The sequence below is a fragment of the Carcharhinus amblyrhynchos genome, chromosome 16, assembly GCF_965287045.1.
Source record: "Carcharhinus amblyrhynchos chromosome 16, sCarAmb.v2.hapA, whole genome shotgun sequence".
Lineage (NCBI taxonomy): Eukaryota > Metazoa > Chordata > Chondrichthyes > Carcharhiniformes > Carcharhinidae > Carcharhinus > Carcharhinus amblyrhynchos.
Genome location: NC_137339.1, coordinates 37,795,154 through 37,821,418, shown reverse-complemented (window position 1 = coordinate 37,821,418; position 26,265 = coordinate 37,795,154). Strand labels below are relative to the sequence as shown.

Below are 26,265 nucleotides of genomic sequence, written 5' to 3'. Positions count from 1 at the left end.
AGATTTAACGTAGAAAACCCAATAGCACAAACATTTGAAGGGGTGCAGTGCATGAGGTGCACATAACCTCTCTTGGGGTTGGGGGGGGGGGGGAGAGGTGAAGGATGTGCCAGGTCTCCAGCCCTTCGCCTGCACTGGGATTCTCCAAGCCCAGGCGGAAGTGTTGCACAGTCGCTTCCGCCGCGCTGAGCGGCTGGCCCGGGCACACTAACAACCCCCCTTCATTTTGTTTGTTTGTCAATAATATTGTATTTGTGGGAGGGAGTGAGGGGAGGAAGTCGACCCCCGCCCCGGGCTCTGGTTCCTTCACCCTCCCTCGCTGGCTGCGCCATGAACGCGGGCGGACAGAGCGACGCCTTCGCCCCGGTGCCGTGTGAGTATGCCGCAATTCTACTTATGCAGGGGTCGGGGCGGCCGAGGGGACCTGGGCCCAGAGCTGCGCCGATGCGTGGCTGGCCCTGGGCGGGCCCCGCAACCTGGGTAACGAATTACCCGGGAGCCTGGCCGTCAGGGGACGGGCAGGGAGGGGAGGCTCAATACTCAGGTTCCGGGGCTTCCAGTGTATGTGATATACAAAGTCAGGGGCTCCCCCAGGTTCATTCACGCATACAGGAGGGTAAATTAGGTCTCCCCCCCTCCCCCCAAGTTTGATACATTTAAAAGTGAAACCCTAGAATTAATGGTAACCTTTTTTTCTTTTCAGCAACTTGCAAGTTGGTGCACCAGAAGCACTAAAAGGAATATGAGGCATTAAAATAAATTTCTGATTAAAAGATGCACAGTTGGTATTACAATGATTTCAGGTGCCCTTCAGACCAATCCTGCCTTGACTGCAAACTTAAGACCACAAAATTCAATGGCATAGGACCCCAATTTTCAGTGCCCACAGGAGCCATTTCAGTTCCAGAATGATGTCCCCCGCCACGTGCATGCACCTTTTGATGCATCATGTTGAGCAGATCGTTGGTGCAGACACAGGAACATGTGCCAAGAGTATGCAGATTGTGACCTCGGTCAGCATGTAACACTGATTTGACTCTAGCCTGAATTTGTGCCCCGCTTACTTCAGCTAATGCCCTCTCTTAACCTTGCACAGTTGAACATCAGTACAAGCGCCACTTCGCTGGTGCTATTTTAAGGGATCAACACTTTCAGGTTAGTTGCGGATGGATTTCTTCAAGCACTAGTTGGAACTTTATACTGCTTCTTAAAATTGGTGAAGTCTACAGGGTGTGGAGTGTTGCATGGTGAAGGCCTTCAGGGATTCTACTTTAATCACTTGCTCCTAGTCACTGGTTGCTGTAGCTTCTATTCCCCTTGGATCTGCAGCATGGGTGAAGAATGTGTAGATGTGATCCTGAAACGGGCAAGCTGCAATCTACTGACAATATGGCTCATGACTCTGGTGCTCAACCCATACATACTACATATACGAGCAGCATGTGTATAATAAGAGCTGTGTTGCCACACCAAATGTGATTGAGCAGACATTTGTGTTACTTAGGCAATGCTTTCTGTTGCCTGGACTATTCTGTAGGAACCCTACAGTACTTCCCAGGGTATATAGATGTAAACTGGTACGATATAATTGGGATTATGGGGACGTGGCTCCAGGGTGACCAGGGATGGGAACTGAATGTCCCAGGCTATTCAGTATTTAGAAAGGAGAAGCATAAAGAAAAAGGTGTGGCATTGCTGGTTAAAGAGGAAATTAACACAATAGTGAGAAAGGATATTAGCTCTGACAATGTGGATGAGTAGAGTTGAGAAATACCAAAGGGAAAAAAATATTATTGGGTGTCATATATAGATCCCCAAATTACAGTGGTGATGTTGAGAATGGCATTAAACACAAAATTAGGGATGCATGTGATAAGGGAATATTGGTGGTCTTAATCTGCGCATAGATTGGGCAAATCAGATTAGCCACAATGCCTTAGAGGAGGAATTCCTGGAATGTATACAGGATGATTTTGTTGACTGATATGTGGAGGAAACAACTAGAGAGCAGGCCATCTTAGACTGGATACTGTGTAATGAGTCATAGAGGTTTACAGCATGGAAGCAGGCCCTTTGGCCCAACTTGTCCATGCCGCCCTTTCTTTTAAACCCCTAAACTAATCCCAATTGCCCACAATTGGCCCATATCCCTGTATACATCGTGCCCATGTAACTACCTAAATGCTTTTTAAAAGACAAAATTGTACCCACCTCTACTACTATCTCTGGAAGCTTGTTCCAGACACCACCCTCGGTGTGAAAAAAATTGCCCCTCGGGACACTTTTGTATCTCTCTCCACTCACCTTAAACCTGTGCCCTCTATGGGAGAAGATATTGACTATCCAGCTGATCTATGCCGCTCATTATTTATAGACCCCTATAAGATCACCCCTCAGCCTCCTATGTTCCAGAGAAAAAGTCCCAGTCTATCTAGCCTCTCCTTATAACTCAATCCATCAAGTCCCGGTAGCATCCTAGTAAATCTTTTCTGCACTCCTAGTTTAATAATACTTTTTCTATAATAGGGTGGCCAGAATTGCATACGTATTCCAAGTGTGGCCTTACCAATGTCTTGTACAACTTCAACAAGACATTCCACTCGTGTATTCAATGTTCTGACTGATGAAACCAGTGAGAAGGGAGTCATTGCCAATCTAGCTGTGCAAGACCCCTTGGGGATGAGTGGCCATAACATGATCGAATTTTTTACCAAGATGGAGAGTGAAGTGGTTGATTCAGAGACTAGGGTGCTGAATCTTAATAAAGGAAACTGTGAAGCCATGAGGCGTGATTTGACCTTGATAGTTTGGGGAGAGTTACTTAACAGAGATGACAATGGATAGGCAAATCAAATTAGCCACAATGCCGTAAAAGAGGAATTCCTGGAGTGTATACAGGATGTGTTTCTTGACCATTATGTGGAGGAACCAATTAGAGAGCAGGTCGTCTTAGACGGGGTACTGTATAATGAGAAGGGAATCATTGTCAATCTAGTTGTGCGAGACCCTTTGGTGATGAGTGACAAACATTCAAGGAATGCATGGGGGTGCTGCAGCAACTGTTTATTTCTATCTGGCACAAAAGCAAAACGGGTAAGAGCACCAATCCATGGCTTACAAAAGAAATTAGAGATCATATCCGATCCAAGGAAGAAACATATAGATTGGTCAAGAAAAATAATAGGCGTGAGCATTGGGAGCAGTTTAGAATTCAGCAAAGAAGGACCAAGGGATTGATCAAGAAGGGAAAAATACAATACAGAAGTAAGCTTGCAGGGAACATAAGACTAACACGAAGGGCCCGATTTTACCATCAAGTTGCACCCGTTTTCAGGCACGAAAACTTGGTAAAGTTGGGCGTGAGGCAAGTCGTGCTGCCACTCTGCCTCTGTTCAGTGAGAGGGGAAGGGGGAGGTCTGCTTCCACTCTGCCTGTGATCAGTGAGGGGAAAGGGGGAGTCTGCTGCCACTCTGCCTATGATCCTGTGAGGAAGAAGGGATCCACTGCCACTCTGCCTGAAATCAGTTTTGAGGGGGGAATAGGGGGGTTCTACTGCCACTCTGCTTCAGATCGGTCTGGGTGGAGGGGCTGTAGGGGGATAAGGGGGTCAGTAATGTTGGAGTGTGGCAAAGTCCGCAGGGGCCTGGGGAGGCATTATCTGGCCCAGGTGGGTTGTGTCAGGGGAGCATTATTCTATCATTTTATTTTCTGCGCATGCACAGTTGGAGATGCTGATTGGAGCTGCAGGGTTTCAGGTGAGTTAAGTGCCGCCCACAGGCTTGGGCAGCACGATTCAAATCTCTATTTTTTCTGGCAGAGTGCGTTTGGTGGCGACTGAGAACGGGTCTAAAAGTCGGATCTGAAACACTCTCAGTTTCAAGTCCACCCAGCACTTAGGGTCCTATTTTACCATTTTGATTTTAAGAGTTTTTATAGATACATGAAGAGAAAGAGATTGGTGAAGACAAATGTATGTCCTCTACAGACAGAAACAGGGGAATGTATAATAGGGGACAAAGAAATGACTGAGCAACTGAATATATACTCTGGTCCTGCCTCCAAAAAGAGGACACAAATCACTTACCAGAAATGTTGGAGGATGCAAGAATTAGTGAGAGGGAAGAACTGAGGGAGATCAATATTAGTAGAAAAAGGGTGCTGGGCAGATTGATGGGATTGAAGGTGGATAAATCCCCAGGGCCTGATAATCTACATGCCAGAGTACTTAAGGAAGTGGCTTTAGAAATAGTGGATGCTTTGGTGATCATCTTCCAGGATTCCATAGACTCTGGAACATTCCTTGCAGATTGCAGTCACTCCAATATTCAAAAAGGGAGATAGAGAGAAAACAGGGAATTCTGGACCAGTAAGCCTAACATCGGTACTGGGGAAAATTCTCAAATCTATTATCAAAGACTTTATAGCAGAGAATTTAGAAAACAGGATCAGCCAGAGTCAGCATGGATTTATGAAGGGGAAATCATGCTTGACAAATCTGCTGGAATTCTTTGAAGATGTAACTCGTAGAGTTGACAAGAGGGAGCCAGTCAATGTGGTATATTTGGACTTTCAGAAAGTCCTATGTAAAAGATGATCATGCAAGATCAAAGCACGTGGGACTGGGGGAAATGTATTGAGATGGATAAAAAACTGATTGGCAGAGAGGAAATAAAAGAGTAGGAATTAATGGATGCTTTTCAAATTTGCAGACAGTAATTAGTGGGGTGCCAGAGAGATTGGTGCTGGGACCCCAGCTATTCACGATATATATTAATGATTTGGATGAGGGCACAAAATGTAACATTTCAAAGGTTGCAGACGATACCAAGTTAGCTGGGAAGTTGAACTGTGACGAGGATGCAGAGATCCTTCAGTATGATCTGGATAGGTTGGGTGAGTGGGCAAATCAATTGGCAGATGCAGTATAATTTGGGTAATGTGAGGTTATTCACTTTGGAAGCAAAAACAAGAAGGCAGATTATTACCTGAATGGCTGCAAATTGGAAGAGGGGATTGTGCAGCAAGACCTGCATGTCCTTGTGCACCAGTCGCTGAAGGTAAGCACGGAGGTGCAGTAGGCGGGAAAGAAGGCAAATGGTATGTTGGCCTTCATTACAAGAGGTTTTGAGTATAGGAGTAGGGATGTGTTGTTGCAATTATACAGGGTCTTGATGAGGCCACACCTAGAGTATTGTGTGCAGTTTTGGTCTCCTTTTCTGAGGAAGGATGTTCTTGCTCTTGAGGGAGTGCAGCAAAGATTTACCAAGCTGATTCCGGGGATGGGGGGACTGATGTATGAGGAGAGATTGACTAGGTTAGGGTTGTTTTCGCTGAAGTTCAGATGAATGAGGGGGGATCTCATAGAGACTTATAAAATTCTAACAGGACTAGACAGGGTGAATGCAGGGAGGATGTTCCCGATCATTGAGAAGTCCAGTACCAGGGATCACAGTCTAAGGGTACCAGTTAAACCATTTAGAACAAAGGTGAGGAGACATTTTTTCACCCAATAAGTACTGATCCTGTGGCATTTGTTGCCACAGGAAGTGCCAAAACATTGAATGTATTCAAGAGGCAGCTGGATATAGCACTTGGGGTGAATGGGATTAAAAATTATGGGGAGAGAGCAGGATTAGGCTATTGAGTTGGATGGTCAGGTATGATCACGATGAATGACGGAGCAGGCTCGCAGGGCCAAATGGCCTCCTGCTCCTGTCTTCTATATTTCTATATGTTACGATTTGACATGGCCATCAGTATCCTGCACAACTTTGCCACTATGAGAGCACAGCCTTGCCACTAGACATACAGCAAGTTGAGATGGAGGAAACAGAGGAGATACAGTCTCTTGCCAGTTGAGCCGTCCCTGACCAGGTCATCCAACTGTGGTACCCCTGAATGCAATCCCAATTCCTCATGAAGCCCCAATCACGTACCTTCTCTCTCATACTGACCATCAGAATATGTCCTTGGCCATAATGCCAAAATAAAAGTACCACAAAGCAAACATTCTACAAACCATTCAAAACTGAACTATTGCTTTCCCATGGTTCCTGTCTTTTTAGTTCCTTTGCCTGTCCTAGAGCTTCTACACAGTTATCCCAGTGGTTGCAGCCTGGCTGGAGGAATGCTGCAGACTTCCAGTGGTGGAGATTGTAGAATGTTTTGCAGAATGACCTCTCAGAGAGCTGGTCCCCAGCTTTGGCCTGCACCATCTTAGCATGGAAGGCAATGCTGTGGACTAGCTGACTGGTTGGCTGATGAGTTGGAAGTCGTGAGAGGATCAACACGTCATTGTGAGGGAGGGCAGCTGGTCTATGCTCCTCGGAACTACTGTCACTTCCCCCATGGGGTGTCTCAGCAAATCTAGTTATGTGTTGGAGGGCAGTTTACTGGAGTCCAATGCCCTTTGCCATTAGAGATCAGTGCTCAGCCATCTGGACGTTGATGACAGCAGAATGAGGTTGGAGGACTCCAGTGTGAGCATTGACTGCAGTACTTGGATGTTGCGTGGGTTCTGCTTGTGTGATGGAAGTTGGGCAGCTATTAGAGATTGCAGCAGTGCTGGGATCTGCGAGTATTCCCATGGAGTTGACTATCACATTCACACTGGAAAACTCTGCGCAAAACCCATGCACAAAGTTGGTTGCCAGACCTTCCAAGCTTGAAAGTGACCACAAGCTCTCCAGATGGCCTGCAAATTCAACGAGTATTTCTGTGTACATACCCATCAGTCTTTTGCTCCACGCTGTTGCACCAGAGTCTTCATCTGAATCCTGTGCAGCTGAACTCTTGTGTGGTCTCCTCCTCTAGCAAGCTGGCACCTGTGCCACCCTTAGCCATTACACTGGCTGCAGGCTATGCCTGTCTGTTGTCTCTCAATATGTAAAACTCCTCAAAATTGTACACAAAGTTAGAACCTGCGTTGGTTCTGCACGTTTGAGAGCGAGCAATGGTGTTTCTTTATCATCGCGTTTTTTTCAGCCATCTCTGTTTCACCACTGGTTGCAGGAAAAGCAGTTTCGTAGAATCCCTACAGTGCAGAAGGAGGCCATTTGGCCCATTTTCGATAAATGAAAGGAAAAGGGAATTGAAGTGGAGGGCATGGGGAATGAAAACCAAGAAATGTATGCTTAAACCATTTGTAGCTTGTAAATCAGAAGAGATTGTAGGAGGAACTGAGATATGGCAAGGAGACTTCAGTAAGAGCATAACATGATTTTCAATGCTTTCATCCTCCGTTGGTCATGGACTTGGTCATGGCTGCTCCAGTGCTGGCAATCACCATGTCCTCCATGTCCTGCTTTAATTGTTGGTTGAGGGGTGAATATTAGCTTAGGCATTGGGAATACTCCACTTCATGTAGTACTGTGGAAGCTTCTGCATCCATCTGAGAGGGCAGAAGGGGCCTGGGTTTCATAAAGCATCTAAAAGATGGTACTTCTGACAGCGCTGCACTCCTTCGGTACCAAAATGAAATGTCAGTCTGGGTTATGTGATGAAACCTCTGGCATTTGAACCTATGACCTCTTGATTCAGCAGCAATAATGCTACCAGTGAGCTGAACACTATCCAATATCTTGTTGAAGCGTATTTGCAATGTCTCAGAAAATTACAGTAGTATCACCTCCCAAATGTTTATGGATTTATTGCTGAACTTTGTGTTGTATTAACACAAATCAGTTTGTGGAAAATCTTAGTTCACCATGTACTTTAAACAGAGACGATAAGAGTCAGTTGTCTCATCACAAGTCCATTAAGCAAGGGTAGCCTTCATCATTTTGAGAAGAGCAAATGTGCAATTCACGGGTGCACTCCTGAACATAAGATGCGTGGAACACTTTATTGGAGTGAATTGCACTGCTGTATCTAAGATAATTTTTTTTTCTGTGGGCTTTTTATACAATCATTATTAAAACAATATCACAAATTTTAAGTTTAACGTGAACTGCAATGCAGTAGTTGAGATTAGTTTTCATTTCAGCTAATCCAGCCGAAGCACTTTACATGGGATGTACCATTTTAATTTTTTGACTGTATGAGTATGTGGCTATGAAAGTTGTCCCATAAGACTATTATTCAAAAGCATCATTGGGGATTGTCTAATCTTTCATTAGTTGTCATTGTATCTGGCTTACTGGGCAGGTGGGCAGGAGAGGGCAATTAAAGCTGTGATTTTCTTATTTAATTATCTATTTTTTGGTAAGCAGCAACATTAATTCCACTTTGGTCCTTGTAAAATAATCAATTAAAATGTGCCATGATTTAAGTTTTGCAATTGTATCGTAATTATAGTTTTGGGGAAGTTCAGCAAAATATTTATATTGGCTAATTTGGTCCATATTTCATTTTGGGACTGGACACCTCTGTTGTTACCTTCTTGCTGAAATAGTCTTTTTTTGTTTTTGACATACAGCTACCACCAAAACAATGATTTATGTATGTAAAGAAAGAGGATTATTATGAGTAATGGAAAATAGCTGCAACTGCTAATTTAACTATTTCTTGCATGCATTAAAGTCTTCTTGTCCAATGGACAGCATTTTTAGTAGTTTACAAAAATCTATAGCAATGAAATCACCAATATGCTCCATATATGCAAGTTGCCGTAACCAAGACAGAGTAAATTCAATTCAAGTAAGTGCAATGTGTTGCACAATGGCAGTTAAAGGGGAAGATGTTCTTACCCATTTTGACCTTATTAGATTTATTATTGTCACATGTCACTTGTAGGGCGGAGCTGTACAATAAATGGTAGAACCATCAGGAGTATAGACGCACAGAGGGACCTGGGTGTGCAAGTCCACAGATCCTTAAAGGTGGCAGCACAGGTGGAGAGGGTGATAGAGAAGGCATATGGCATGCTTGCCTTTATTGGACGGGGCATAGAGTATAAAAGTTGGCATATGATGTTGCAGCTATACAGAACATTGGTTAGGCCACATTTGGAATACTGCGTCCAGTTCTGGTCGCCACACTACCAGAAGGACGTGGAGGCTTTGGAGAGAGTACAGAAAAGGTTTACCAGGATGTTGCCTGGTATGGAGGGTCTTAGCTATGAGGAGAGATTGGGTAAATTGGGGTTGTTCTCCCTGGAAAGTAGGAGGATGAGGGGCGACCTAATAGAGGTGTGTAAAATTATGAAGGGCATCGCTACCGTGAACAGTGGGAAGTTTTTTCCCAGGTTTGAGGTGACGAACAGAAGGGGTCACAAGTTCAAGGTGATGGGGGGCAAGGTTCAACACAGATGTCAGGAGAACGTATTTTACACAGAGGGTGGTGGGGGCCTGGAATGCACTGCCAAGCAAGGTGGTAGAGGCGGACACGCTGGGATCGATTAAGACTTATTGAGGTAGCCACATGAACAGACTGGGAATAGAGGGATACAAATGAATGGTCTAGTTGGGCTCACGAGCGGCGTGGGCTTAGAGGGTCGAAGGGCCTGTTCCTGTGCTGTATTGTTCTTTGTTCTTTATTCTTTGTTCTATGTATTATTATGCAATAAAACATATTGTTTCTTGCATGGTCTGCAGACAAAGCATACCATTCATGGAGTTAATAGGAGAGCAGGAAGGAGAGGGTGTAGAATATATAGGTAAAATCATAGCTTGGGTGTAGAGAGAGATTAACTTAATGTGAAGTGAGTCCATTCAAAAGTCTGATGGCAGCAGGGAAGAAGCTGTTTTTGAGTCGGTTGGTACGTGATAAGAGTTTGAAATAGGACATTATCAGAGGGTTTGGAAGAGTTGGAGTACAGTTTTAAAAGCAAAGAACGAGAGTAAAAGATGGAATTATGCTGGGGACAGCTCGCAAGAAGTCGCCTCGATCCAGCACCATCTTGAATGACCCTGTAAATGGGGTCAGACTAATTGGGGAAAGTGTTCCAGAAACAGAGAGTTCAAGCAGGTTGTAGAAGATAACTATGGCTGAGAGGGAAGGTGAGGCAATGAAAGGATTTAATCATGAGAATTTTAACAAAAACCAGTGCAGCTTATTCTTAAGGATTAAATGAAAACAGAAAATGCTGGAAATGATCAGCGGCATCCCTTTTGCAGAGAGGAACAGAATGAAAGTTTCAGCCTGATGATCTTTAATCAGATGAAAGATCATTAACCTGAAATATTAACCCTGTTGATGATACCTGATTTGCTGAGTATTTTCTGTTTTATATTTCCAGTATCCGCAGTGTTTTGCATTTGAATTAATTTTAAGGCTGCTCAGCTGAAACTATGCAGCACCATGGTCAGGAAGAGCACTGTGTTCAGATCTGGCCACCAAGACACAAGAGAAAAACCCATGAGCCTGGAGGTGGTACAGAAATGGGCCATTCAGCTGATTCTTAAAGTCCACATACAGAATGATGAGGAAAAGTTAGAAAATTGCAGACTCGAAGGGTTTGTGGAGACACAGTTCTCGACATCTAAAAGTCGCGAGTGAAACACAGTTCCAAGATTCCTGCCTCCAATTCCATTGTGTGGGAATTTTATGGTCCCATGATAAACAAGTCCAAACTGAGCAATCCTGGCTTTGCCTATTCTATTTTAGACCACCTAATATTTCAATAGAGTTTGGCCTGTTAGTTAGAAAACATGGCTCATGGCACCTCAGAGGTCTCATGAATCATGAGGGAAGCCTGTTGTGGAGTTGGAAACCTTTTAAGAGGCAAGTTTAAAAGATCTTGCTAGCTTTAACTGTTATAATTATTTGTAAGTTAATTATGTTTTGAAGCAGTGATTGATGATATGCCTTTGTCCTGAAAAGGCATTTAAATTGATCAGCAATGTTTAAGTCCAAACTGAGACTTAATGGGATTGAGGGTTATAGATAGGCCTAGTAGGTAGGGATACGATCAGTGCAACTTGTGGGCTGAAGGGCCTGTTTGTGCTGTAGTATTCTTTGTTCTATGTTAAGTGTTACATGTATTTGAGTACTTCATCTGATGGATAAATAATCTTCCACATTCAATCTTCAGATTGATTTAGAGACTGTTGAACCTTTGACGCGCTCTTCCAGTCCCATTCTGGGCAGAACTCATGAGCCCAATAATAACATTGGGAAATGTTTGAAAGGTTCATGAAACTGTCAAAATAAACAAACATCCATTCAAACTCCCCTGGAAAAAAGTCTTAATCTTATTAAATGCATATTAAACAGTAAAACAGGTATCAAAATCCACTTCAAAGAAACAAGAAGAACAGGAAGTTACCCGATTTGCAATTCTGTCTCAAGAGTGAAAATCCAGGCTAAAGCTTGGAAAGGAGGCATGTGAGAGAGAATGTTTTAGAAGTTAAAAAAAAATTGAAATTGAGAAGGTAAACCTGAAGTTGTTTTAAGTTGACTGCAGGAAAAGGGGGCACAGGCACAAAATGACAAAAAAACAAATTTAGGATTCACAAAAATAAGCTATTAATATCTTGAATGGTTGGTTGTATTGTATTGTGGAGTTAAATACTCTGGAATTATTTGAGAGAAACTTTAGATTGAAAGAACAACAAGAGGTTGAGATGGAAGTTGAATGAGCAGGTCAGTTAACCACGCTCACTTGTACCAATTGCACAGACGGTGTTGTGCTGTATGCAAGAACACATAAAGCTCTTGGGCTTTCATGCCTTTGTCTTCTTAAAATGCACAGTAGCTTGATCAGTATTTAAAAGAGAAAAAGGTGGGTTAAAGTACTGTGAACAAATAAAACTCGTGCCTTCAGCACTGATCATCCCTTGGTCATTTCTAAATTCACTGCTGCTGTAATAACATGTGCACAGTCTTGTGCCCCCTTGCCTGAACCTTCATGTTGCATCAGACCTATATTCAGTACGCTATTTGATCTGTTAATTTTCTCAAGTTCTTATTCACTTTTGTTGATTGTCTTTCTTGAGATGCATAAAGATGAAAAATTAACCTGAGGTCCCATATGCTGTGTTGGAATGGGTTTAGGTGTGTTAAAGATCCTGTGAAATGTTGTAAAGCAAAGCAGTACATTTTTCCAATAATCTTTCCCTAAATTTTTCACTTATCACCAAAAAAAACCATTTATTTTATAGCTGTTTGTGGAACCTTTGGCAATACTGTTATTTAAACTGAGTTTAAGAGGAGTAATTTTTTGTGAAACACTTTACAATGCAGCACTTTTACATGAAAAATACTGTAGAGCTCCAGAGCCTTTTTTTTGTTTTCTTTGCATATCTGCACAACTGACTTATAAAGCCAGAATAAGAATTGCAGCCTACTAACTCTTTAAAAGCACACCAAATTCCATCCCATGTTGCATGGAGACACCTCTAAGGAAGATTAATGGCTCCCTCTGCAGTTGGAATCAGTACTTGCACAATAATAATAGATGGAACCAGTTGAAAACTCACAATTAGTTTTAATACAAGTGTGTACATTGAATGTAGAGTGGAATCCATATCTCATTTACTGTGATTGCAAAGTGACATTTATAATCTAATTAAAAATATGTATTTTACAACTCCAAAGATGTGCAGAGCATTTGATTGGACAGCTGAATGTTATCTTCTTCTTTCTCAAAGTCCACGATCCAGAAGGATTTGCTAGATAGTGATAGTGATTGGGAATTCTAGTTAATTTTTCCCATCCATAGATAAGGAGACCAGAGACATTAAGCTCACTTAGTTGGACTTCAGTAGTGCCAACAAGATGTTTTGTGAGAATAGTAACTGAGGCCTGATTCTCCACCCTCGTCAGTGGCTGAGGTTCTCTGGTCCCTTGCTGCTGAATAGAAATTAGCCTGAGTGTCAGATTCTCCGTTCTTGCTGGCAGTGGTAGTGGGGTGTGCAAAACCAGAGAATTCCAGCTAGTGTCTTTCTTCTGTTTTATTGTTACACACCCTGCACAACAGATGACACACATTGGCGAAGAACCACAATGCAAAATAATCATTTGCATTTTTTGGGAATTGTAATGAGAGTGTTGCAACTCTTATTTTCAAACATAGTTTTAGATGTACTGCTACGTGGATATCTAAATTGTGATGTATGGAATTAAAAACCACTCTGAGCCAGGAAAATATAAGCCTTAAAGCCCAGGCAGTTTCACCTCCCTCCTCCCTCCTGCCCACCCCCATCCGGAATTTGGGGGTCACTTACAAGTTCAGCATTTGTTGCCCATCCCCAATTGGCCATTTGAATGGGTAGTTAAGATTCAATCGCATTGCCGTGGGTTGGGAGTTGCACACAGGCCAGACCCAAATAAGGATGGCACATTGATGTGGATTGTTTCTGGGACATTGACTAAATTTAAGGAGGAAATAGGCAGATTTTTAATTAGTAATGGTTTGAAGGGTTATGGAGAATGGGCAGCAAAGTGGAGTTGAGGCAGAGATGAGATGAGCCATGTTCATACTGAATGGCGGAGCAGGCTCGAGGGGTTGAATTTGCCTACACCTGCTCCTAATTCTTTCCTTTAGGGAGGGAAATATGTGAATCAGATGGTTTTTTTGTGACATTCAACCAATGGTTTCATGATCACCATTACTGCTAATTCTAGATTTATTAATTGATTATAAATTCCACCAGCTGCCAATGTGTGGATTTGAACCCATGTCCACAGAAGATTGGCTTGGGACTCTGGATTGTTAGTGCAGTAACATTGCCACTATGTCACCAACTCCCCCAAATTTTATTGTGGTGCATTTGAATATGCAGTTCTTGAATTTTGGGGAGTTGGAGATTTGGAAAGGCTGTGTATTTTCTAAAGTTCATGTCTCACTAATGGATAAATTGTAACTTAGAAAACATCCTGGACCTATTTGCGAGGTTTTCAACAAGTCGACTTAGATCCATTCAAGAAAGTCATGAATGATGTTGAGAGTTGAAATTCTGTGTGGGCAATGTATTTGGAATTCAGCAAAATTCTGAAATACTGAATTTCAGCAAAATACTGAAACGCCCCCGCAATTAGTCCACAGGTAGAAAAGCAAGAACAGCAGGCAAGCTTCTGAGGAGATTGATAACTGGCCAAAAGGTCGACAACAGTCACTGCACTCCAAAAAAAGTAGTTAATTGGCTATAAAGCATTTCACAATGTCCTGAGGTTGTGAAAGGTGCTATATAAATGCAAGTTTTTAAAAAAAATTTCCAAGTTGTGGTTAGAAAGCAAATACATGAGTTGCTGTTTTATGAGTTGAGGGGAGAAGAATGTTTTTAAAAATGCTACACAGGGTAGAAATTTCTCTTGTGCAATAACATGCAAAGAAAGGACTGTATTGGTTGGGCCACCTGTTATTCAACCTGCCAACTTGAAGTGAGGGGAACTGAATATGGGTGCAGCTGATGCAATACTATCAGTTTTTCACTGATGTCCAACACAGTTTGCTCCATCGCGGTCTCTGTCCTTCTCATTTCTCACCATTGAAATACTTCTTAGTGTATCTGCTATGTCAGAAGCAGGGATGTACAACCAAAAAATACTGATTAACTGCAACTTTGCTCCTATGGACTCCATTCTGTAGCAAATTTTGTGTTGAACTCACAGCTCCATCTATGGGACTTTGTTTGTTGCCATATCAGTAGAGTACCCAATTTTGATGCACAAGTACTTCTTCTAACATCCAGAAATAGCTGTTAGCGTTCCCCAGATATTTCCATCATGGCAGATAGAACATTCCACGGATGATAAATTAGGAGTGTTTCAAAAATAAGGAACAAATAAAACACTCACAATTGGACCTAGAAGGTGGACCGATATCTGGGAAATGGAATTTTACATGGACAAATGCAAGGTAACAAGACTAGGAAAGGAAAATAAGTTTTGGGAATATACACTAAATACTTTTATTCTATACATTGTAATGAAGGATGAGAGGGATCTGGAGGTCTGTTGGGTGCTCATTGAAACCAAAAGCGCAGTTTTTAATAAAAGCAAACTATAACTTTGGATGTTATAGCCAGAGAAATAAAGTGTAAATCTCAGAATTAATGACAAGTTCACACAAGAAATGTCCTGTTCACACCTTCAGAACTACATATGCTTCTGATTGCCAGATACAAAAGCCTGAGATCACATGCCAACCAACTCCAGAACAGCTTCTTTCCTGCTGCCATTGGACTTTTGAATGGACCCATCTTATATTAAGTTGATCTTTCTCTACACCCCAGCTATGACTGTAACACTACATTCTGCATCCTCCCCTCTCCTTCTCCCCCATGTACTCCATGAACAGAATAAATCAAATGAAATCAGAATAAATCAAATGAAATCAAAAGATATCCCATGTTAGAAGCAGTGCAGAATATACATACTACTTGCATATTGTCAACTAAGTGCTAGATGGTCAACAGATGTGTGTAGCAAGGCCATGCCAAGGTCCATCCTGTGTTGGTTTTTTTGTTAGCAGAATATTCTGGATGGTTTGGAAGTAAAAGCGGTTAGTTATTACCACAACAATTTGAACACTTATTCAGATGTATTGCAGGAAAAGCAAGCAAAGTGTTATCTAGCTTCGAGTAGTCTGAGCTGTGAGGAGAGATGGAATACTCAGGATTTGTTTACTGTGAAGAAGAGGGAACACAGGGAGATATTGTACTGAAATGTTCATGATCCTTATAGGAATAAGTAAATTAAGTCCCAGAACAAGACTTTTTGAGGCAAGGGGACACAGGCTTAGGGTGAAAAGAAAGTTGTACAGGAAACGTAGATTGAATTAATTTATACAAAGTCTGAATGAATACTGAAGCGGTGAATTTATGAAATGGACTGGCTTTGGAGAGAGTAAGTGGAAGCATTACAGGAAGAACTGGATAAATACTTGAAGAAGTGGGTACGAAAGTAATATTTGTTCTTGGCACCAGCCAGATGAATTGCTGTTTATTCTGGTCCTGTGTTTTCAATATTCCTGAGTAAATTGAGATATTTGTAAATTAATGGATTGTTGACTTAATTATTTTTGTGGTCTCAGGTTTCCTGGTACCTGTACAGGTGATTCCCAAAGAGATAAAACTAGGACAATACGTTCTCAAGGTTCAGAGGTATATATGATTGGGAGGAGATTCAGAAGAGTTGAAGCTGTGTTCAGCATCTCTAGATCATATACAAGGAGGGAAATGAGAAATGCTAAATACTCTAATGAAACTGAAATCCAAGTGAAGTATGTATACACCTAAAGGCTTGCTTATGAATAGATGGAATTAAAACTTGTTTTTTTTATGTGGAATGTAACTCCTCAATGCAAGAATTCCAGCAGCATCTCTCAGAATGTTGGAGTTAGAGGATATACTGTTTTATAACAATGGAGTTGTTTTAAAAATTATTAAATGTCACATGAAGCAAGTCTGATGCTCAAAGTAAGCACACATTATTGTACAATATTTTAAAACATTAACAGTTTTAATCGTAAGGATCTAATTTAACTGTCACAAACAGGTTTTCAATGTTTTCCCAGTTCAAAGTTGAGTAAATTTGTTTGGTTAAAATGTTGAAGCAGCTACAACTCTGATTTTCACTTCTAATTGTGCCATGCAGAAGGTTAATACACAAGAAGAGAGCGCATGAATTTGAGAGTAATATATTAGCATAGATAGAGAATATGTTAACAGAAAGGAAGCAAAGAGCACACATAAATGGGATATTTTCAAGTTGGCAGGCTATAACTAGAGGAATGCTGCAAGGATTGGTGTCGGGCCTCAGATATTTACAGTTTATATTAGTGTCTTAAATGATGAGACAGAGATTAATGTCAAAACAAGCTCAGATGCAAACTGTGAGGAGGAACAAAGAACAAAGAGCAACCCAGCACGGGAAACAGGCCCTTCGGCCCAACGAGCCTGCGCCGCCGCATCACCCTACACCTATTCTACCCTGCGTGTCTACGAATGGAACCCCTAACTTAGCCAGATTCAGGGGAGAATAGTGTCAATTTGGTAAAACCAATCAGCCTAAGAGCTGGGGTGTGGGAGGAAACCGGAGCACCCGGAGGAAACCCACGCAACCACAGGGAGAATGCGCAAACTCCCACAGACACAGGCCCAAATCCATGTATCTGCACAGCTAGCAGTGCTAGTCACCGAGCTGTTGCGGCGCCCGTCTACCGGTCCAGGATCAAGCACACACACCAACACGAAGTACTAGGCCACTCCCGGAACTTCCAAGAGCAGCCCACGCACGACCCACCGTGTGCATGCCCCTCGTTTGACACGAGGTGGACCTCCACCTGCGGAATAAAAAGACAAAAACGTTAATCTTACAAGTCTGCTTTTCCGGTGTCTCCCGAGGTTCTAACCTTATTTAATAGCCCCTACCATAACCCTCCATCCTCATTTCACTCATGTGTCTATCTAACTGAACCTTAAACGAGTCCAACGTTCCTGCCTCCACCACCCTACTCGGTAGCGCGTTCCATACCCCCACAACTCTCTGCGTAAAGAACCTTCCTCTCACTTCCAAATTATACCTCTCCCCCCTCATCCTTAAATCATGACCTCTCGTATTTGTACCCAGTCTAGGGAGCAGTCTCTCACTATTAACTCTATCTATTCCCTTCAGTATCTTATATACCTCTATCATGTCCCCCCTCAATCTCCGTCTTTCCAAGGAGAATAGTCCCAGTTTCTCCAACCTTTCCTCGTAACCCAGCCCCTCCATGCCAGGCAACATCCTGGTAAACCTCCTCTGCACCCTTTCCAGAGACTCCAAAGAATCTGCAAAGAAATACAGATAGGTTAATTGAATAGGTAACAAGGTGACAAGGGACGATCATAATGTTAGAAAAATGTTGTAATCAATTATTAAGGAAGTAATAGCAGCAAATTTGGAAAATCAGAATCTAATCACGCAGAGTCACATGGGTTCATGAACGGGAAATCATATCTGATTAAATTAGTAAACATTTTTGAGGACATCTCAACCAGAATGGATAGAGGGGAACCAATAAATGTGTTGTGTTTAGACTTCCAGAAGGCATTCGACAAAGTATCTCACAAAAGGTTAAGTCATAAGGAACAGCTTGGCATTGGCATTGGAGATAGTATATTGGCATGGATAAAGAATTGGCTATTAGGCAGGAAACAGTGAATGGCGATAAGGGGTTCTTTTTCAGGTTGACAACCTGTAGTCAGTTGGGTTCCACAGGAGTCTGTACTGGAACTGGAGCTGTTTACGATATATATTAATGACTTAGAGGAAGTGACTGTACTGTCGGCAAACTTGCAGGCGACATAAAAATAGGTGGAAAGGCAATTTAAAAGAAGGATATAGCCTACAAAAAGATATTGATAGTTAATTAAATAGGCACAAAGTTGGTAAATGGAGTATAATGTGGAAAAATGTGAAGTTCATTTTGGAAGGGGGAACAAAAAAGTATTTAAATGGAAGAAAAAATGCAGAAAGCAGCAATGCAATGGGACTTGGAGATACTTGTGCACGAAACACAGAAAGCTAGGACATAGGTGCAACAGGTAATCAGGAAGGCTAATGGAATGTTAGCCCTTAATTAAAGGTGGTTGGATTATAAGAGTAAGTGAGTCTTGCTGCAAATATACAAGGTACAGACCATATCTGGAGTACTGTGAGCAGTTTTGATTCCCTTATTTAAGGAAAGGTATTTTTTCATTGGAGGCAGTTCAGAGAATGTTAACTAGGATGATCCCTGGAATGGACAGATTGCCTTTTAAGGAAAAGTTAAACAGGTTGGACTTATTGGAACTTAGAGGAATGAGAGGTGATCTCATTGAAACGTATTGGATTCTTTAGGGGCTTGACAGGGTAAATGCTAAGATGCTTTCCCTCATGGGAGAGTCTGGGAACAGAGGGCATAGTCTCAGAATAAATCGGCGCCAATTTAAGACTGACATGAGGAGGAATTTTTTTCTGAGGGTTTTGGAGCTCCTTGCCACAGGAAGTTGTGGGGACAGAGTCCGAAGGGGTGGTTCTCTTAAAAAAAAATTTTAAGTGTCAATTTTGCATAAAACCTGGAATAAATCCACTGACACTTTTCAGCGGGAGTTTCAAAGTGAATCTCCCACATTCTGCACTGCAGAGTGCATTGGCATGAATCACTCCAGAAATCAGTGGGCAGGGCCTATTCTTGTTGGAGAGGCTGGCAGCACAGTGCTGAACGAGCCACTGTGCTTGTGCTGATCTGTCAGTGCTAAGATTGGCACATGTGCAGTGACCCCACACTGCCAGCCTCCAATTGATGACCAGCTCGATTGCTGGCTAGCCCTGTGAACCCGCATTGTTGGCCATGTGATTTCCCCCTTCCTCCATGACCCGTCCGCTGGCCTCCTGGAAATGTCAGCCCCCCCCCCCCCCCCCCCCCCCCCCCGCCCAATCTCCCTCTCCACTCCCTGCAACCGCACCTCCCCCCACCCCAATGGCCAGTCCCAATCACTGGCCTCTTTCCCTTTGTCACTCAGCCAAATGCAGAGTGGCAGCAGTAGCCCCCCCCCCCCTCAATTGCCCCTTTGGCACTGCCCCATGCCAGGTTGGCACTGTCAAGGTGCCAGTGCCCAGGGGGCAACTGCTGCTGAAATCTAACCTTCTGGGGGGGCTTCGATTGTTCTCCCTCCACAGAAGTGGAGTTGGGCCATCAGCTCTCCTCAAGTGGGGAGCTATAGTAAACCCCACTGGAGTGAAATACTCCTGGAGGGGCAGGGAGAGGCTAGCAGGCCCAGAGACTTCAATCCCAGGCTCACTAATGATATTAAAATGAGCCTTTGCTTAAGTTATTCAGTTTCTGACGCAAAGCTGACAGGGCCGGAAATCCGACGTCGGGAGACACGCGGAGTTCATGGCGCCTAGCAGGGACCCCACAAAACAGCCTCCTGGCCTGCTTCAGTACAAAAGCAGCATGATGGGAAAATTGCTCCCCCCCCCGCCCCGCCTTGTGTACATTTAAGGCTGAGATAGATAGATTTTTGATCAGTAAGGTAATCAAGGATTAAATGAAAAATAGGAAAGTGGATGCGAGGTATGTCGGATCAGCCATGGTCCTATTGAATTAATTACAAGGATGATACCAGAGCTCTGACAAATTATTCATCAGGAAAGACTCAATGGAATGGGATTCTTAATTTTCCCTGCAAAGCCAAGGCTAAGGGATGATCTGGTAAAGATTTTTAACATTGTGAAAGGGTCTGACTGTGTAGATGGAGGGGAAATGTTGCCCTCGGCTATACAGAGAATGAAGATTCTAGGGTTAATTTGTGGTGTGTACTGAGGAAGCTGTGAAGCTCTGTATGTCCCTTTCTCAATTTTTCTACCTTTTGCTATTCTTTTAAGGTCTCCTTTTGAATCCAGTTTTTTTGACCGAGCTTTTGGCCGGCCCTCCTGATATTACCTCCTTTGGCTCAGTGTCCATTTTATTTTTCATTACATCTCCTTGGGACACTCCTGCACATTAAAGGCACTGTACGTAAATTACTGTTAATCCAAGCTGGGAATATGAGCACCACAGTTCACCTTAGCATCCGCAAGTTAAAGATGGTAAGTGTAACTATGAGTTTCTCTTTCCAATAATCCTGTTGGGAAGCATGATTGAGAACAGCATTAGTCTTGGCTATGTTGCATTGAGTGATGAAATAGGCTGTAAACAGTCAGTGTGGAGTGATAACACAAGAAGTACTGACCCTTCAAAGAGTAAAGTGGGATGAGGAGGTTGTCGGGCCTGTTCATTAGATTGGTTCTATATTATGTCCCCTATTGTGTACAGTACTAATTAATTTTCTGAGAACATAAGAACATAAGAAATAGGAGCAGGAGTAGGCCATCCAGCCCTTCGAGTCTGCCCCGCCATTCAATAAGATCATGGCTGATCTGTCGCTGCTCAGTTCCACTTTCCCGCCCTCTCCCCATAACCCTTAATCCCCTCTCTTATCAAGAACCCATCAACCCGCGTCTTAAAAATATTTAGCGAGGCAGCCTCCACCACTTCAACGGGCAGAGAATTCCAGAGATTCACCACCCTTTGAGTGAAGAAGTTCCTCCTCAACTCCGTTCTAAACCGCCCCCCTTTTATCTTGAGGGAATGTTCTGCATAGATACTCCCAGTCTTCAGGACTGCTCTTCCCCAGTTTTCTTTCCCCAGGTACAGAAGAGAGCAGATTTTCTGAAAGCGGAGACAAAAGCTGTTCTTCATTATGCTGCATTCTAATTTCTTCTTTCTTTGTAGTTTCTCCAGGGGCCACGGTGTTGGTAGAAGTAAGTGCAGATATCCACATCTGCGGTATCTGCAAACAACAGTACAACACTCTAGATACTTTCGTAGCCCACAAGCAAAATGGCTGCCACCTCGGGACAACTGCAGGCACCGGTTCCGTTCAGTTTGTGGCAGAGGCAACAACACCGGCTACCCAGACTCAGACTGCTACAAGTATGATTACCACACAGACACAGACCATCCCAGGTACGGAATGGGGGGAGGGCGATGGCAAACCTTTTTAGCACGTTTATTTACAAGAGAAATGATTGTTGCATGGTGATTGTCATTAAAACAATATTAGCAATGTTTATGTGGAGTGCAATCACTGCTGAATTGTAATTACTATGTGAATCGAATAAGGCAATTAGGTAAACTAATAAAGATCAGCTTTCCATGTAAATTAAAGTAAGGGTGAAACGTTAATACATATCTAGATTTTTTAAAATGCATAATCAATCTTTGTTCCTTGATCTACCATGTTTGGGGATGAAAATTAACTTCTGAAAAGGGAGGTTTTCAGCAAGGAAAAATACATTTTGACATCCAAGATTTTCCATGTAATATCTGGAATCACACCTAAAATATCTCAGCCTTGGAATAAGATTTTTGTTGTATGGTTTTTATTGGTGCATTCATTTTCTGATTATACATAAAGTATACAACAGTTGATATTTTGTTGCTTTAAATTACTGCTCTACAAAGTGGCAGGGAGGTGCAGCTTCAGTGCTGGTCAAGATGACAAAGTACAGCTTCATGTTATAGCAACAGTGATAGATTGAGTGCAACCTACAAGTATTTTGATGTGGCTCTGGTTACTTGGAATGAGCTGACAGGAAGAAGCTACGTATTATGCACCCCAAATCAATTGTGCAAGTTCCTGTCAAGCAACAGATGTAGAGCAATAGATGTCTGGCTGTGAGTTTCAAAACAACTAATTTAAATAGTTTTGAGATCCTAAACTGCCAAGATCAACGAACACCCCAAAACCACGTTATGACAATAGACTTGCTGGAAGTAGTTTGCTATCCACTGTATTTCACTTTTTGTTATCCTAATTGGGAGCAATTGACAATTGTCAAAACAGTGTTATGTTGTAGATGAAAAAGCAAAGAAGGTTACTCATAACTTAGTGATTGTACGCTTTACATTATGTTGTACATCTAATGAAGAAAGTTAACATAGCTGCATTAGTTGATCTTGACTCATACAGCGGCTGGGTACAAGCATTGGCCTCAACACCCCTGGGTTGGTAAGATTGGAGATTTAGTCAGGATTCTCTTTCTAGATCAGTCGCTCTGGTTAAATGGATATATAGTTAAATGTTAATGAAGGCAGGATTGATACAGTAACTCACTGGACAGAAACAAAGTGGAAAACATTTGGTGGGAATAGGAGTGGATGTCTTTTTATCTACTTTCAGAACAAATACAATATAAAGCTCTTTGTGCTATGCCCTCCACTCCCCCCTTTAACATACTTCTCTTCAAAGGTCACCTCATTCCACCAATGTAAATTTTTCTGTTTCCCTTACCAATTATTGTTGCGTGTTCTGACGGTAGCATTCATCAAAAACCATTTGATCATTTTCTCACTCAGGGTTGCTTCTGATAGCTGTCTCTGTAGAAAGCTGGTATCTGGTCACTGTACTGGTAGCATTAGGGAGACACAAGATGTATTGGAAAGATTTGCGCTGATAATCAACTCAAGATCCTAACCACTTGTATGAAAAAGTTTTTACTCATATCAATCATTACTTCTTCTGGTAATTACATTACATTTAGTTCTCAATCATTCCATCAATGAGAACAATTTCTCACTATTTTTGTTCAGACCCCTCAATTTTGAACGCCACCAACAAATTTCCTCTCAATCTCCTCTACTGTAAGGAGCGCAGCCCCAACTTCTTCAGTCTATCCATTTATCTGAAGTTCCTCATCACTGGAACCATTCTTGTAAAACATTTCTGCACCGTCTCTAACACTTTCATATGCTTTCTAAAGTGTAGCATCCAGAATTGAACACGTACTCAAGTTGAAGCTGAACCTGTGTTTAATGAAGGTTCATCATAACTTCCTTCCTTTTATAAATAGAAGTACTGGGCTCCCATTTTAATCACTTTCTCCTCCTGCCCTGTCACCTTCAATAATTTATAGGGTCATAAAATTATAGAAGTTTACAGCATGGAAACAGGCCCTTTGGCCCAACTTGTCCATGCTACTCTCTTTTTAACTACTAAGCTAGTCCTAATTGCCTGTGTTTGGCCCGGATCCCTCTTTATCCATTTTATCCATGTAACTGTCTATACACTTGTTAAAAAACAAAATTGTTCGCGCCTCTCCTACCATCTCTGGCAACTTGTTCTAGACACTCACCATCCTCTGCATGGAAAAGTTACACCTCTGGACCCTCTTATATCTCTCTTTTCTCTTCTTAAACCTATGCCCTCTAGTTTCAGACTCCCCTACCTTTGGAAAATGATGTTGTGCACGTATACCCTAGATCTCTCAGTTTATACACCACTATTAGAATTGTACACTTTAGATTATATTACCTCCCCTCAGTCTTCCTATAGGTGTATCCCTTAACCCTTCTCTGCACTAAATTTCAACTGCCAGCTGTCTGCCAATTCTATCAGCCTGTCTATATACTCTTGAAGTCTATCACTATCCTCCCTACAGTTCTCTATACTTCCAAGTTTATGTCATCTGTAAGTCTAGCTCGTTAATATCAAGAAAAGCAGTGGTTCTAGTATCCACTGGGGAACCCCACTGCATAACTTCCTCCAGATGAAGACAGGAGACAACTGTTCACCACTAGCTGTTTCCTGTCACTCAGCCAGCTTTGAATCCAAGCTATCACAATCTGTTCTATTCCATGGGCTTCAACTTGGCTGACATGCGTATTCGGTGGCATCTTGCTCTTTGGAAGTCTATGTGCACCATAGCCAGATTATTGCCCTCTCTGTTACATAAGGTAAGCTGTACCACAGTTCTGGGTGGCATATAATTTGAATAGTTACAGTACTGGGTATTCAGCAAAGTATATTTTTAAAAAGACAATGTAACTTATATTTACAGAGCACTTTGTGTTTTTATTAATATAACCTACATGTGTTCTTAGCATTAATGTATTATTTGGTAATGTTGCCAACACACACAGTATGTGCTTAGAAAATTATGACTGTTGCATGATTGCCAAGCTGCAGTGCATTGAGAGGCAGAGGTTATGTCATCTTGGTGTAAACAGAATTTCAGACTTTTTACAAGTGTCATTAGATCTTCGAAATCCAAGAATAGCCTTTTAGCTACTTTCATTTTTTTATATAAAAATGCACTGGGAATTGAGAGGGAATATTATCCCATATTTTGCCATTTTGCAATAAAAACAAAGTGCCATGTTTGGCATCTGTGGCCATAACACTTTGTGTAATTTATTTAAACAGATCCAAAATGGAAGATAATCATTGTGATGTGGTTATTGCAGAAGATTAAGCATGCATAAATTTCTGTTATGTATTAAACTGTGCATTTCTATCTATTTGGCATTATTGCACAGTATATGTTAAAGTGAAATAACATAAATGTTTTACCTAAATAATAGATGTTTGAGAGTATTTCTAAAATAGAAATCTAATTCAGAGAGTGAGTTGGTGTCATGAAGCATATGACAGTCCGCTGGATGAGATTACATCTTTGAAATTCCTTCTTGGTATCTATTAACATCTCATAACCGCTCTCATTTTACGTGGTGAGTTATTATGTCTTTGGTAGTTTTTCTGACATTTAACCACCAAGCAAGTAGGAACATAAAGTTTAAAGTTTATTTATTATTTATTAGTGTCACAAGTTACTGTGAAAATCCTCTTGTCGCCACATTCCAGCGCCTGTTCAGGTACACTGAGGGAGAATTTAGCATGGTCAATGCACCTAACCAGCGCGTCTTACGGACTATGGAAGGAAACCGGTGCGTCAGGAGGAAACCCACTCAGACACGGGGAGAATATGCAGACTTCACACAAACAGTGACCCAAGCCGGGAAACAAACCCAGATCCCTGGCACTGTGAAGTAGCAGTGCTGGCTAGTGTGCCATTAGTAGCAGAAATAGGCAAATTCAGCCCTTTGAACTTGGTCCGCTATTCTGGTCGCAAATCCAACTCCCCACCTGTTCCCCATATACCCTTGTCCTTTTTTAAAATTTGAAATATATCTGTCTCCTTCTTGAAACCATTCAATGATTCAGACTCCTGTAGATCTTGGTGGAATTTGTTTATAGTGCTTTCGGTTATTTCACATTTGTTTTACAAGTTTAACTGTCCTCCTTTCTGTGATTTGAAATCTAGTGAAGTAAAGACCTCATCTTCCTCAGTTAAGATTTCTCCCATGCTAACTGATTCGAGGTATAATTATTTGCAGCACAAATAAAATGCTGCACATGTACCAAAACATTTATTTTAATATTATGTATTGCTTGTTTGACGTTGCATAATAAAGTATTCCTTTGAGAGGCAGTATTGTACCACATTGTGCAATTTGCCTATATAATGATCTTTCATGTAATCAGCCAATTTATTTTATTTGAAAATGATTCATTCATTTTTATGTGCTGGCAAGTTGGCAACTGAAATATGTAAGTATACACTTAAATAAATTTAAAAAAACAGTTTTTGATTAAATTAACGTTGTTAATGATGCAGGTGGTATTACTAGGACAGTCCAAATTACTAATACTGTGTAGGTCAAAATCATTTGCTGTGCATCCTTCCTCTCTTTCCCATAGTGGAAATGGATTGATAAGCCCTCAGAGCTACAGCCAGACTAAAGGCTCTTTTTTATGCTGTGGTGGTAGCACCAGGTTTATAGAATTTGTCCAGCCAAATGTAAAACCTGTGGGAGTAGTTAAGACCAACACCTCAGAGGATTCACTAAAAATAGATCTTTTCAGTGGCCCATATTAGTGAGTCCAAGTGGTTGAACAATGGAGCTCACACAGTATCACTTTCCACAGTAAAAATTCCCCTCAGTTACAACTATTCTTGGTAACTGGAGTAAAAAGTGAAGCTCAGGGGAGGGGGTGAGGGGTGGTAGGGGAACCCACAGGGATAGAGGTGTGC

The 26,265-nt window shown here is 41.9% G+C and overlaps 1 protein-coding gene across 1 annotated transcript in view; it reads left to right on the top strand.

Annotated features, from left to right (window-relative positions):
- The first annotated feature begins 207 nt into the window (after positions 1 to 207).
- zfp64 (zinc finger protein 64 homolog (mouse)) overlaps positions 208 to 26,265 on the top strand; it is a 67,233-nt gene continuing 41,175 nt past the window's right edge. The window contains exons 1-2 of the mRNA XM_080205004.1: positions 208 to 373; positions 21,125 to 21,358. Of these exons, the coding sequence (XP_080061130.1) occupies positions 331 to 373; positions 21,125 to 21,358 (277 nt within the window). The 5' untranslated portion in view covers positions 208 to 330. The remainder of the gene's footprint in view (positions 374 to 21,124; positions 21,359 to 26,265) is intronic.